The 15,452-nt window shown below is 39.5% G+C and overlaps 1 protein-coding gene across 1 annotated transcript; it reads left to right on the forward strand.

Moving 5' to 3' along the window:
- The first annotated feature begins 7,627 nt into the window (after positions 1-7,627).
- LOC111365541 (uncharacterized protein K02A2.6-like) lies at positions 7,628-8,944 on the forward strand. The gene is made up of 2 exons (XM_022986097.1): positions 7,628-8,037; positions 8,251-8,944. Exons 1-2 carry the CDS (start codon positions 7,628-7,630, stop codon positions 8,942-8,944), a joined length of 1,104 nt encoding a protein of 367 aa, XP_022841865.1.
- The last annotated feature ends 6,508 nt before the right edge of the window (positions 8,945-15,452 follow it).

Below are 15,452 nucleotides of genomic sequence, written 5' to 3' on the forward strand. Positions count from 1 at the left end.
ATAAAAAGCTCTAAAACACTCTCAAAAGTAACAAAATAACAAATTAGGTGGCTTAAATATTATGAGTGTAAAGCACTCATCAAATACCCCCAAACTCTTGTCCTCGAGCAAACACCAAACTAAAGAAAATCATTAACAAGTACACAAGCACAACTAAAACAAACAAAATCACTTAAAAGACACGTTATGTTAGACACCTTGCCTTTATAGCTCAAGATTAAAAACATAGCGTCAAATTCATGAATTACTTCAAAAAGCTATAATGCACAAGTCAAATTCTCGCCTATTCAATGCAACCAGGTGTGTGTGTGGAGAGTTAAGCGCAACGCTGTACAATAATAAATTGACCCAATTCCCGACCTTAAAAGTTAAATATTTCCTTGCCTCACTCGTGGGATTCACACACCCTCAAACTTGTTTTCTTTTCTCTTCCCAAGGTATATTATAAAGTTAATTTTTCAATACTAATTTCTTACACCGCTCAAGTTTGGTTAGATTTCACTATTGCAGTTCAACATATCAACAGATGATGATTCTCCTTATTTTTGACTGCTTCAACCTCCCAGAATCAACCAAGTTACTAACCTCTCATCAAAGGCCTAATCCTCTAAAACTAGTGTTCGGGGCTTAATCAAGGTATGTGATATCAAATTTCTTTTCTTTATTTTTTTTTTCAAATATAAATTTATTCTTTAAACACCCTTTGTGTGGACGTCACTCCCTTAAGCTTTCTAAATGACCTCCGTAGCGAGCTTTAGGCCGATAACTTCCAAATCAGACGACTTTAGGGCACCAGATTTTAAATCCTTACAGGCTTAATCACTCGAGTCATAAAGGCTACGAAGAGAGGATTTACAATGAGGTTATTAAAGTTGTTCTCATTGGGATCTTTTTTTTTTATGCAAAGATTAGTGCAATAGCCCTTATTAAACACCAATTCTCGAAAATCGACCTCTAACTTGAGGTTTTCACCCAATTTTCATCCTATTAGTCTCAAACAATCCATACAAAATTTAGCACACACAGAATCCACATATATCTCCAAATTTCCCTACAACAGCTTAATCTACCAAACATCCTATATTTAGTTTAAAGGTAATATGATGTTCAAAGGTTGTTTAGGCTTAGCATCTAAATTCTCTAATCCACCCTATAAACATGAATCAACCTACTCATGCACAACGCCACAATCAACTCATGTGCAAAAATAATTTTCGTTTTACATAAATAAGCAAAAATCTAACTCAAACACATAACTTATCTATAACCCATAAATCTACGCATATTCTCAGTTACACAAATCAATATCGGCAAGGCTATCTAACTCACACAAGCACGCAAAACACAAAATGATTTTTTTAATTTATTTTTTAACAGTGCACCCTAATAAGAAAATTAAAAAAAAAATTGCACACAAATCACACAAAATACACAAAATAAAAAAATATGTATGCAATTGGAAAATCAATTAGAAAATTTATGATACACCCCCAAACTTAAACTAAACATTGTCCCCAATGTAAAATTAAAAGAAAAGGAGGAAAACTTCCCTGAATTGTCTGAATTGCCAATGATAGTCTGGTGCTATAATGCTGGACTTGATTGATACTTTTTCTAGTTTCTCCCCCAAACTTGATATTTATCCAGTTACTCTTCGTCAATTAGTTTGTTTGTTCCACGATGTCAAGTTTCTGAAAATTCAAAATGTAGATATTAAATTCATGGAACAAGTGTTACTTAACTCGAACATCTGATAACCAACTAGACTGCTCAAAGACCTAAGGGAGACGAGGTAGTGCTGATGAATTCCTATATAAAAAAAAATTGAAATGAAATAAACTCTCCTATAATTCAAAACAATTAAAATAAAATAAAATAAGTGAAAAGGTAAGAACGCTTGGGTTGCCTCCCAATAAGCGCTTCTTTATAGTCAGTAGCTCGACTCAACTGCAACCCCTACGGTGGATCCTCAGGTGGCACATTTCTCTTGTTTCTGAACTTTATCTTCGACTTTGTATTCTCATTCATTATAAGATAGTGAACAAACTTAGGCTGTTTTGACCTTGGTATGGCTTTCAAGACCTCTTTTGGTTTGGCAATGTTTGAAGGTTTCAAACGCCTATCTACATAGCTCTTTTTTTTTCAGGTGGGTCAGCTTCTTGAGCTAAGATGAAATCCACTGCTTTCTCCATTTCTAAGTCATTACCATTAGTAGATGCATCCCTTATTGAGTAATTAATTACCATGTATTGCACCAACGGATCATAAAATAATTTCCTTTTTTCTCCGTTTCCTACAATTACTTCAGCTGATTGGATCATTTTGCAAGTGTCAACTTTTTCTTTTTCTGGGGCTTTCTTTTCTTGATGGATGTTGAAAGTTACTTGTTCTTCATTAACTCGTAATGTCAACTTTCCTTCTTGCACATCAATCTATGCTCTTCCAGTAGCCAAGAAAGGTCAGCCAAGAATCAATGGTACTTTCTCATCCTCCTTCATGTCTAATACTACAAAGTCCACTGGAAAGATGAACTTATCAACCTTCACCAACACATCTTCAATAATACTTTTGGGATATGTGATCGATCTATCTGCCAATTGTAAGGTAAGGGATGTAGGATTTACTTTTCCAAGACCCAACTTTTTGAACACTGATAAGGGCATCAAGTTTATGCTAGCTCCAAGGTCACATAGTGCCCTATCAAATGGCTGCCCGGATCTTTCAATTTGTGAGGGAGCTTCTTCTGAAGTATGGCACTACACTCCTCTGTCAGCTTAACAGTCTCAAATTCCTCCAAATTTCTCTTCTTTGACATTATTTCGTTTAAGAACTTTGCATAGTTAGGCATTTGGGCAAAGGTTTTTGCAAAGGGAATGTTGATGTGGATTTTCTTGAAGACCTCTAGAAACTTTGCGATTTTTTCATCAAACTCCTTCGTCAAATACCTCTGTGGGAATTGTAGTGCGGGCTTCAAGATAGGTGGGTTGTCCAGAAATGAAATTGAGTAAGGCTTATAGATCTTCTTTGTTGCCTCTACTTCAGTTTTCTGCCCTTCAGTATGCTTTTCCCTTGCAAGAATGGGATCCGATGTAGGTACCCCAACCTCTCTAAGCTTGCGTTCTTCAACTGCTTTACCACTTCTTAAGGTGATAGCATTGCAGTGTTCTCGTGGGTTAACCTCTGTGTCACTGGGAAATTGTCCTTTTTGTTGAGACTGTATTGCAGTTGCTATCTGACCAATCTGTACCTCCAAATTCTTCACTGTAGCCACCAAGTTGGTCATATGTGTCTTAATGCTGTTAAGTCTTGCCTCATCTTTGTTGAACCTCGATCTGGTCTCCGAAATGAAAGTTCTTAAAATATCTTCTAGTGATGGCTTTTGCTCAAACGCTTGATTATTGAACCCCTGATAGTAGTTGTTTCCTGAGTAGTTTCCTTTTGATTGAAATTCCGATCCTTCACATACTGAAGTTATTCATTCTCCCTTTCAACTTTTTGGTATGTAGTGGATGTAGCCATAATAGATTCTGATTTCTTTTGTGATCCATGTAAAGTCAATGCAGCTATTCGATTAGTAAGAGATGACATTTGAGCTGCAAGGGCGGTAATAGGATCTACTTCATAAAGGCCAGCAATTTTCTTTGCACTTGAACGCTCACTCGGCCATTGATAGCTATTAGTAGCTATCTCATCCAATAATGCATAAGCCTCATTTGGAGTTTTGGATAATAGTGCACCCCCTTCTGTAGAATCTACCACTATCCGTGTCTGTCCATTCAAACCGTTGTAGAAGGTTTGTATCTGCAACCAATCCAGGTAACCAAGCTGAGGACATCTTCTGAATAGATCTTTATATCTCTCCCATGCCTCATAGAATGGTTCAAAGTGTAATTGTCGAAATTGTCCAATTTCACTCCGTAATTGCGCTGCCTTCGAAAGTGGAAAGAATTTTGTAAGAAACTTCTGCGCTAACCCCTCCCAAGTTGTGATGGATCCATACGGCAATGATTGGAACCATGCCTTAGCTTTGTCTCTTAGGGAAAAGGAAAATAGGCGAAGTCGGATTGCATCTTCAGTAACGCCATTCATTTTCACTGTATCACAGATCTCCAGAAAGGTCTCCAAATGAGCATTTGGGTCTTCTGTTGGAGCTCCCCCAAACTGATTCTGCTGCACCATGTGTATAAGTCCTGGCTTCAGTTGGAAATTGTTTGCAGCAATTGCTGGGCGTGCGATGCCAGAATAGTTGTCATTGACAATCGACCTTATGTAGTTCCAAAAAGCCCTTTGTTGGTTATCCTCATTGGCTGCTCTAGCATCTTGTTCTGCCATTGCTTTCCGTTCATTTCTTTGTATGCCTCTGAGAATGCGAAATGTGCATTCGGGTTCAGGATCAACAGGTAGTAGGTCTAGATTTCTCGCCCATCACATAATCAATTGAAAATAACCACAAGGAACCCCTTAAAGATAGACACAAAAAGAATAAAATAAAAATAAAAATTACGATAGAAATAAAAATCTAAAGTAAAATGAAAGTTAATTGGTAATAATATCAATTGAATTCAAATAAATCAATCCCCGACAATGGCGCCAAAAACTTACCACGCAATTTATGCAACGTGATTTTTAAACCGCAAGTGTACGGTGTCAAGTTTTGTAATATAGTAAAAAAGTTAGGATGTCGAACCCATAAGGATTGATATTCGAATCAATTGAGTACTATAATTATTTTAGCTTTCCCTTTATTTAGACGATCAAATTTTGAGTCAATATTTTTATGCTAAATTAAAATTAAATAAGATGAACGATGCAAGTAAACGAGGGAAAATTATGAAGTTTCTTATCAAATTATGAATGCCTATGAAATGATTTCACCGTACATTCGACAATATTTTTCAACCGTATAACTATTTCTATCAATCTTTCCAAAATTTATAGGCAAGAACGCTAAAGTGATTCTATTTCCCTCTCTCAAGCGCCAAATAAAATCTATTTTTATATATTAATTCCAATATTTCTATTCCAAATTAAAAATATAAAAATTATCAAGCACGTGGTTCTTAATTAAAATAAGCCTCAAAGATTCGCACTTTCTCTCGAAACCTACGAAATCTAGGTTATGTTGTCTTAGATCACGCCTAAATTTGCCTCCCTCGAGCGCCAAAATTTAGAACAACAAATCAGTCAATTAGTGGCCAGTTAATTGAAAGCATTGCGCACAAACAACATAAATATATAAAAAGGAAAGATCAATTGAAATAATTATAACGGAATCCAAACATGTCTCAAGTAGGCTACATCATCCCAGAATAATTGTTTAGTTCATAATTGAGAAAATTGACATGAATAGATTAATAAGAAAGAACATAGAGAAGAAAAGAAATAGAAAAACTCGTTTTTGTCGCTCGATTTCTTCTTCCATTGTTGCCAAATTCTCTCAATTAACTTCCTCTTCTTTAATTGTATTGACCAGCCGTTGATTTGTCTCCAGATTTTTGCAATTGGCTGGCTAAACTCCTCTTTCCAATCACATGTTCTTGCCGGCCGCTTCAGTTTTCCTTGCTCGTTTCCCCCCTCTTAATTAGGTCTTTTAGGTAGTATTTACAGTCTCATCTAGTATTGGACGATTTTGGGTTGGAATGGGCTGAGAAAGAAATTCAAAAATATCAAAATACGTTTACCCGCATAGGTGGCGCCACATCAATTGACTCCTAGCATGCTCGGATCTTCATTGCGAGGTTCAACACAACTTTTCAATATTTACGCTTTAGTCCCTGAACTTTGGATGTCTTATAATTTGGCAATTTTCTCCAATTTCACCAACTTTTGCTTATTTCTTTCAATTTCATCGACCTACGTCACAGCATCAAAACACAAAATAAAAAGCTCTAAAACACTCTCAAAAGTAACAAAATAAAAAATTAGGTGGCATAAATATTATGAGTGTAGAGCATTCATCAGAAGGCTGAGAACCCGTAGAAGAACTAGAAGGAGTTCGAGTCTATGCCAAGGACCAAACAAAGGAACTCAAAGTCGGGTGCAAGTTGCAGCCCTCCGCCCGAAGTAAGATTGTGGCTTTCCTTAAAGAAAACCTCAATGTCTTCGCCTGGGATCACAGTGACATGAGAGGAATAGATCCTAATATTGCATGCCACAAATTACAGGTGAATCCTTCAGCTCGGCCAAAGCAACAAAAACGACGACCTCTGAATCCTGAAAGATATGAAGCACTCAACAAAGAGGTACAAAAGCTGTTGAACAATGGTTTCCTCCATGAAGCAAAATACCCGAAGTGGGTCACGAATCCGGTCCTTGTGAAAAAACACAACGGAGATTGGAGGGTATGCATAGATTTCACCGATCTCAACAAAGCATGCCCCAAAGACAGCTTTCCATTGTCGAGAATAGATCAAATGGTGGACGCCACCGCCGGACATGAGCTACTCAGCTTCATGGACGCGTATTCTGGATACAACCAGATACCAATGTACGGCCCGGATCAGGAACATACCTCGTTTGTAACTGATCGAGGTCTTTACTGTTATAGAGTAATGTTATTCGGTCTCAGAACGGCTGGCGCCACCTACCAGCGACTTGTGAATTCCATGTTTTCCCAGCAGATCGAAAAAATAATGGAATTGTATGTTGACGATATGCTGGTCAAAAGAATTAAGGCTAAGGACCACTGTCAACACCTAACCGAAATGTTTGATATACTGAGGAAGTATGGAATGCAGTTGAACCCGAGGAAATACGCTTTCGGGGTCAATTCTGGAAGATTCCTAGGTTACATTGTAAACAACCGAGGAATTGAGGCGAACCTTGAAAAATACAAGCTATCATCCAAATGAAGCCTCCAACCAAACCCAGAGAAGTACAAAGTTTAACCAGAAGGGTTGCAGCCCTCAGTCGGTTCGTCTCCAAATCTACGGACCACTGCAAACCCTTCTTCAACACGTTACGAGGTGGAAAGAAGTTTGAATGGACCAAAGAATGCCAGGACGCCTTTAACGAGATAAAAACACAATTAGCCCGATCTCTGGTGCTTTCAAAACCTAAGGCAGACGAGGCCTTGAAAATATTTATCTGTTTTAGAGCACGCCATTAGTGCCGTTCTAACCCGAGAAAAAAATTGCGTTCAACATCCAGTTTATTACGTAAACAAAGCACTTCATGAAGTCGAGCTCAGATATTCGGCTGTAGGAAAACTGGTATTCACCCTGCTGATGGCAGCGCGAAAATTGAGGCCATATTTCTTGGAACACCCCATTGAGGTCCTGACCAACTCTCCATTGAGGCAAACACTACAAGGCTCGATACCTCTGGACGGATGGTAAAATGGGCAGTGGAGCTTAGACAATTCGACATCAAATACACGCCTCGTTCCTCCATAAAGGGTCAGGCATTCGTCGACTTTGTCTCTGAGTTCTGCAACGTTCCAATTGAAGAACGACAGAAAGAAATCTCTTGGAAATTTTAGGTTGACGGTTCATCCACCAGAGAACGATCTGGAGTCGGCGTCGTATTAATCAGCCCTGTTCACCGCATGTTCCGTGAAGCCTTGCCATTTGACTTCAAAGCCTCAAATAATGAAGCTAAGTACGAAGCTCTTATTGTTGGAGCAAGGATGGCCTCAGGACTAGGGATATCCGACCTAATCCTACACAGCGACTCCCAACTAGTCGTGAATCAGGTCAACGGTGTATATATGACGAAAGAAGATAGGATGGACAACTACCTACGAGTTGTAAAAAAAGAACTTGAAAGGTTTAAAACCACCCAAATCAAACAAATTCCCCGATCTCAGAACAATCACGTCGATGCATTGGCCCGCCCAGCCACCAGTGAGAGAATCAAGGAGTTCAATAGCATTCCCATAGGAAGAATATCCCTACCGTCCACCGAGCTAAATAAAGTGGTCCTTATGATAAAAGACCCCAAACCAACTTGGCAAGACGAGATCATCTCTTACCTGAAAATCGAAAAATACCCCGAAAATTCTGCAGAGGCTAGAAAGCTCCGAACAAAGTCGGCTAGGTACACTTTCATTGATAATTTACTATACAAACGGGGATATTCCACGCCCTTGTTAAGATGCTTGAACGAAGAGGAAGCCCAGCATGCCCTACAAAATGTTCACGAAGGAATATGTGGAAACCATTCCGACGGACTCTCACTGGCCCACAAGATCATACGACAATGATACTTTTGGCCTGCAATAAGACAAGATTCCCTTGAATTTTTCAAAAGATGCGATAAGTGCCAGCGCCTCGCCCCCATCATAAATACTCCACCGTGCGAACTAAACCCAGTGACAGCACCCTGGCCCTTTGCAAAATGGGGGGTTGACCTAATTGAACCCATGCCCGTTGGAAAAGGAGGTGTAAAATTCGCCATCGTCGTAGTGGATTACTTCACTAAATGGGCCGAGGCAGAGCCCCTTGCCACCATCACCGAACAGAAAATAACCAACTTTTTGTTGAAATCATTGATCTGCAGGTTCGACATACCTCACTCCATTGTTACGGATAATGGAAAACAGTTCGACAACGCACGACTTTCGGATTTCTGCGAAGAGCTTGGCATCAAGAAACATTTCTCATCACCAAACCATCCACAGGCAAACGGCCAAGTCGAAGCCATTAACAAGATTATTAAGCACACATTGAAAGCAAAACTCGACTTGTTTAAAGGAGGATGGGCTGAGGAACTCCCCAGTGTGTTATGGTCTTATCGTACTACCGCAAGGACAAGCACAGGAGAAACCTCGTTTTCACTGGCTTTTGGCACAGAGGTCATGATCCCACTAGAAATCAACATTCCTTCACTGCACATAACTGATTACGACGAAGAAAGGAACCACATAGCCCTTCACACGGAACTCGACCTAACCGAGGAAAAAAAGAACAACGCCGAACTCAAAAATGCCATTTACAAACAGTGAAACGCCAAGTACAATAATAAAAAAGTACGAAAAAAGAGAATTTGAGGTAGGATCCCTCGTCTTACGGAAAGTATTCCTCCCCACAAGAGAGATCGGCAATGGATGCCTAGGTCAGAATTGGGAAGGTCCCTATCTGATAACGAAGGTCCTGCTAAAAGGAACATATGAACTAGAAGACTTGGGGGTAGATCCTTACCCTACCCTTGGAATGCCGAACACCTTAAGCAATACTACCAGTAAACGAAAAAAGTTCCATTGTAACGTCAATCACATCAATAAAAAGAGACTTCCCATTTCTTTTGAACATTTTGCTCAGCAATCTGTCAAAATCTCATTAAGCCCTGCTCCATATGCAGGTCGATCTAAGGTCGTATGTGCTATGACACTTAGTGGAAGATTCCTTCTAAGGAATCTCATTAAGCCCTGCTCCATATGCAGGCCGATCTAAGGTCGTATATGCTATGACACTTAGTAGAAGATTCCTCCTGAGAAATCTCATTAAGCCCTGCTCCATATGTAGGCCAATCTAAGATCATATGTGCTGCGACACTTAGTGGAAGATTCCTCTTGAGGAATCTCATTAAGCCCTGCTCCATATGCAAGTCGACCTAAGGTCGTATGTGCTGCAACACTTAGTGGAAGATTCCTCCTAAGGAATCTCCCCTCCTAAGGAATCTATAGAGCCCCGCTCATCACGGTTGGACGAGCTAAGGCCGTACGTGGTACTACACTTAGTAAAAATGCCCAACGTATATGCCTGGTTCGGAAAGCGAGTACTGCACAACTAAGCGAAATTCATTCAAAGTAATTCTACACACTATTGTAACATTCTTACAATTTTTGCTAAGTCTGTGAGGAAAAGCCGTACTGAACATAAACAAATTATCCATTCCAAACAAAATGTCATAAATAGTCAAAACAAAGTTCAAATCGCAAGTCTAAGAAAACCAAAAAACCAATGTTTTTTAAATCGCCTAAGGGTCTTGGGGGGCAAGGGTAGTATCTTCAACATCCTGAGCTACCGGTAATACCCGGACTCCAGCAAACTCCGACAACTTTCGCAACTCCTCCTTCTACCCCTCCAGTGCCTCATCTAGAAAGGCCACATCAAGATTAGGCCTCTCCTTCCTGATGTGCCCCACCAACTCCTCCAGGGCCACCACGTACACATCCTAGGCCACCACATCAAACTCGGAGGACTCCTTCCAGGCCTCCACCGCCCTGTCAATCTTGACCTCAGCCTCTTCAACCCTTTTTGTGGCCTGCCTTGCCCTTTCGTTGGCCTCTTGTACCTTCTGGATGGCCTCTCTAACTTTACTGCGCTCTTCTTCTGCCCAAGCTCTGGCCTCTTCCTCCGAGGCCCTCAAAGCCTTGAACTCCTCCATCAGTCTCTCCTCGACATTGAGCCTGGAGTTCAGCTCGATCCCCATCTGGTTCAGCTTCTCCTCATACTCCTTCTCCCTCAAAGCGAACTGGGCTTTTTCAGGCTCCATGCTATTGCAAAGGTTGAAGGCCTGATCTTTTGCCTCTATAAGTTTGTCCAGCTCGGACTTCACATGTTTTTCAAAAATCAAAAATCAAAAATAAAAAATCAAGTAAGTCATTAAGGCATTTATAAAATTAATCAAAAAATCAAGTAAGAGGTATACCTTATCCGCCACTGTCATCATGTATAAAACTGATCGGTGGCCACGGAGCTGAGCAATGACCAAAGCCTCACCAATGGGCATCTCGTTCAGATAGCCCTGCTCTCTCTCACCCCAACTCCGGGTAAGTAGATTGGCCGACTCCCTCAAAGGTGAAGTGAGCGCGACGTCATGCCCCTGGAAGGAGAAGGAGCTTGGAGATAGTCCAGAAATATCTCTGGTCTGTGTCCTACCAAACTTTCCCAGCTTGGCCTTTGTAAATCTGGGCACCGATCGTGTAAGTTCGCAGAACTGGTCCCCACAGCAGAAGGGGCAATCGAGGATGGCAACAAGGGAGACGACAGGGCTAGGCTCGGCAAAGGCACAGCCTCTGGAATTCTCAGTGATGCCGAAGGCGCAGATAGGTTCCTCTTTAACAGAACCTCCTCCTCTACCTCTTCAGAATGGCTCTCCATCCGTTCTGGGACTTCTCTCTTTTTTCCCTTAGCTTCAGCCGCCGCCTTAGCTACCTTGTAGCCCCGCATTTCGTCCTGATGACCTGAGAAAAAACGAAATGCTCAAAAAATATGTATATGCATAAAGAAATTATAACCACGAATTAAGATCAAAATATTACCTGAACTGGATGGAGCCAACTTGAAGCTCATACTTGCAGTAGTCCGGCCCGGTATAAGTTCGAATCTGAGATTACAAACTTACAGGACCTTTTCTTTTTAGGTAACGATCTTATTTTCTCAGCTCGTCTCTGAGTATCTTTGGTTAACGTCTCCTTCTTGTAATCTGCACAAAGAAAAATAATGAGGTCAGCACTTCGTCAAACATACTCCTTGCTAAAAGACTAAAACCCAAAAAGACACTTACATAATGAATGATAGAGCCTGGGAACCACGTCCTCCCTATTCACCTTGGTAGAATGAAACTGCCACTCCCCCGATACATAAAATCATTCTTCTTTCCATTTCTTAATTGAGTAAGGCGTGTCTAACACCAAAGAACCTCCCGTCCTGGGCCTAACGCTTGTGTACCACCAGCCTGAGCTCTTCCCGTCTTCCTTAAAAGTAAATAGAGAATTGAATTGCTAGACACTTAGCTCGGAATTCCCCATTTGGTCCTACAGGGTGGCTATTAAGGTTTGTCACCCGTCAGGGCATAGCTAAGGTTCGCCACACGTTAGGGCATAGCTACGTGGGAGCTATGCCCCAAGAGGAAAGGAATTTACGAATCACCCTAGGAAAAGGAAGCCTAAGGCCAACCTGGAAGATAGCCGAGTTCAGAGCAACACATCCCTCAGGAAGAGTGTCAGCTCAGTCAGATGGCTCTGGTATTATCATAACTACCGAACTAGAAATGGCGTATTTAGCTCGCCAACTGGCCAACACATCCCCTATCATAACCGACCTATAAGAACTCGTCCCCCATTCCCTGGAATTACTCTCCTCAACATCCTTACTGAATCTACCTGCTCCCTTGGAACCCTCACGTCCTAATTCTATCACAGGATGCCCTAGGTCAATTGGGTTAACTACGAAAATAGGAATGGGGGTAAAAACTTCCCTACAACTAGAAGACGAACTCGTCGAGAAGGAGACTGACTGTTCCTGCTGGTTGCCCTAGGAATGAACTCTAGACTCGTTCGAACTCATGTATAAACTGAGAAAAGAAGCACAAACTGAAAGGAGGCAACAGATAAGAACAGAAGGATACTTGGGAGACAAACTGAGAAAATGACCTCACTCGATTACGGGAATACGAACTTAGGAAAATCACCCAAATATCTGAGAAAGTAAAATCAGCGAAATAAGAAGAGAAATGATTGACCAAAATCGGATTTAAAGAAAGGGGCGATTCATCCAGAAATAGAGGAAAAATATCAACAATCCAAAAGTCTGGGAGACAAAACGACATAGTTTTGGCCAAGCTTGCTGAAGAAGCTACTTATAAATGGCGTACAGCTCATCCACCTCAAAAGATGACACTTGTCACAGTCATAAATGTACTTCTTGGAGAAAGCATCATTGAGGTCAACCCCCCTACGGTAGAGCTGACCTGAGGGATAACTGTTGACATCCGAACTCCGATCTGGTAAAAACAGTTCACTAACCCTACCTTAGTTAAACGTAAGTTCGGCCCACACTCCCAGGTCGGAGTTACCCGCCGTTATCTTAGAAAAATATCATGATTACCTCTTGTCACATCAACCTATCAATCAGAAACACTTGCCACAGCTGATGTCATCGCCGCCCGGAACAACCAATTCCAAGTCCTCGAACTCCAGCCCCTTACAGGTCATCATTACCTGGTAATACATTGACATATAATCACCGGCCTCATTGACCAATCACAGGAGAATTCGGCGACCCGAGTTCCGAGCTCGGCACTGTTGCTGATTTGATTGATTTGATGTAATTTCGGCTGAAACTATGTATAAATAATTGAATAGGACCCTTGTAAAGGCAGAGCAAATTCATATAACGACTTATAGCACAATCACACTAAAATGACATTTTTGTGATCTTTTCTAAGCACAAATCGCCTTTTTTCTTAAAATTGGTTCAAAATTATCCTTGCTAATTTTGACATCAACATAACTGATATGTCTACTTCGATGCCAAACTTTACAAACTTCAGGGGGGATGACAAGTTAAATGCTAAAATGAAAATAATACTATAGTAGGTGTATAATAATGACTAAATTTATGTTTTAAGTTTGTTAATGTAATGCAAAATTTAGGGATGCCAATAAGATGGGCAGAACTAGATAGGATGCCTTCCCCATTTCCCACTTCTTTGGAGATTTTTTGAGAGGTAGCAAGAACGAGATTGGATCAAGATTAAAACATTCTCATTCCCCTCCTCTACTCATTTGTTTATTTTTATAAATAAATTTGATTTAAAAACAGAGAAATATAATAAGTGAAAATTACACTAGAACATGTATTTAAATATCACAATTTAAAAATCAGATACGAAGTTTGTTTAATCAAAAATCAAGTGACAATTTAATATTTTAATATAATAATTATATTGTAAACTAATTTATATAATCACACACCCTATCGCATCCATCCTATTGAACCTCATCCTCAAGCAAAGAATTTCATTAACAGTAGCGATGGCATCATCAATTTCTCGAAGTTTACATCTTCGCAATTTCTATGGCTCCTTCACTACTCAAAAGCTTTTCAATAAACCATCATTTTCATAGCCTTCCCAAAAATTCCCTCATTTTCCTATCGAATTTTTGCAGAGATTGTTGGAAATTTATTTAATCGTGCAAGAGAAAAATAAAACAAATTTCAATTCCCAACAATGATCTGTTTTGTGTTTAGATAAAAATTGTGATAAAAATTATACCTTTGTTGAATTTTGCAAACTTCTTTGTTTTTCTTTTGTTCCAACAATCTTGATCTATCACCACCAGCTGTTCAATTGTCCAACTTCTAATAAAAATCTACACATGAAGCAAGATTGAGAGAAAACTAAGGTTTTACTTTTCTTTCACCAGTAAGAATAATGATAATCTCTACGTTTTTCAAACTCTAGTAGCTTATTTATATAAGCTCAAATAAGCTTGGGCCGTCTCTTTAGCCGGCCCAATATTTAATTAAATCTGATCCATAAATTAATTAATTATCCAACACTTATTAATTAATTAATCAGTAAATCTCATTATTCTAATTCTCATTTTGTGTGTGACTCGTTAGGTTTCCAATCACGATGCCTAATGACGTGAATTATTATTTTGATGTAATCAAAATCGATAAATTAAAACACTCCTTCTAATTTATCACCAATTCACATTCAACATTCCAGATTGATATCTAGCAATGTGTAATGACAATACATGTAATGAAAAATATCATATGGTATGACAAAACTAAACTTATTCATTTACCGTGAAACTATAATCTATTCGTCAATATGATCCGATTAATTACGAGATATGGATACGTGTCAATCTCAATTATCGATCATATCTTTTGTTCCCCTATGTGTTAATCCCAGCGAGTCTTCAATGTTTTGTTCTATAACAAAATATCAATATATTAATTTAAGTGTCACCACACTTTGACTTGTGAGATCGACTACTATTTTCACAAGTAAGAAATGTCACACGTGATGGTCTATCCATAATAACGATATCCGTACCTCGTCATTACTTACGACCATGGATAATTTGAAATTTAATTATACGTAATTTGTATCTTATAATCACAACTCCTTGTGATTAACAAATTACTAAAACTTGAATCCACGGACTCTATTTTTTAGTATTATTTATTAGAATAGTGATTCAATTAAATAATTGATCTTGCCAAAATAAATACATTAAAAATATTAAAAGTGTTTACAACTCAAATCGATTTGACCTAGAGCATAACGCTTACGGAGATGATCTATATGGAAAGTACCTAGCTTTTGCTGTAATCAAATTCAGATTTTTGGGCACGACTACTGTCGATAGCAGTATTAATCCATCAAATTCAAATGCGACTAGAACTAGAACATCGACTAGTGGATCGTCGGAGGGTGATTATGGAAATAGTAATGATGGCAAGAGTTTTGGTGTATCCCAAGGGAATTTTGTTTACGGTGGGATAATTCTTCTCCTCATCCGTGTTATTATTGTTTGTAATGAATGGATTTTAGTAGCTCTTTTAGTTGCATTTTCATGGTGGAGGATACTCATCAAAATCTTCCCCAAGGTTGGAAGTAGACACCAAAGATGAGACGACACAGAGGGTTTCTAGGAACATATCAGTTCTTGTGTTTTCACAGTTGAGGTGGTAGTGGTGTGTGGTGAGGTGTAGTGCAGTGGTGGCGATGATTGGAAGGTGGCTTGGCATTTGATTGGTGTCGGT

The sequence above is a fragment of the Olea europaea genome, chromosome 17 (assembly GCF_002742605.1).
Source record: "Olea europaea var. sylvestris chromosome 17, O_europaea_v1, whole genome shotgun sequence".
NCBI lineage: Eukaryota > Viridiplantae > Streptophyta > Magnoliopsida > Lamiales > Oleaceae > Olea > Olea europaea.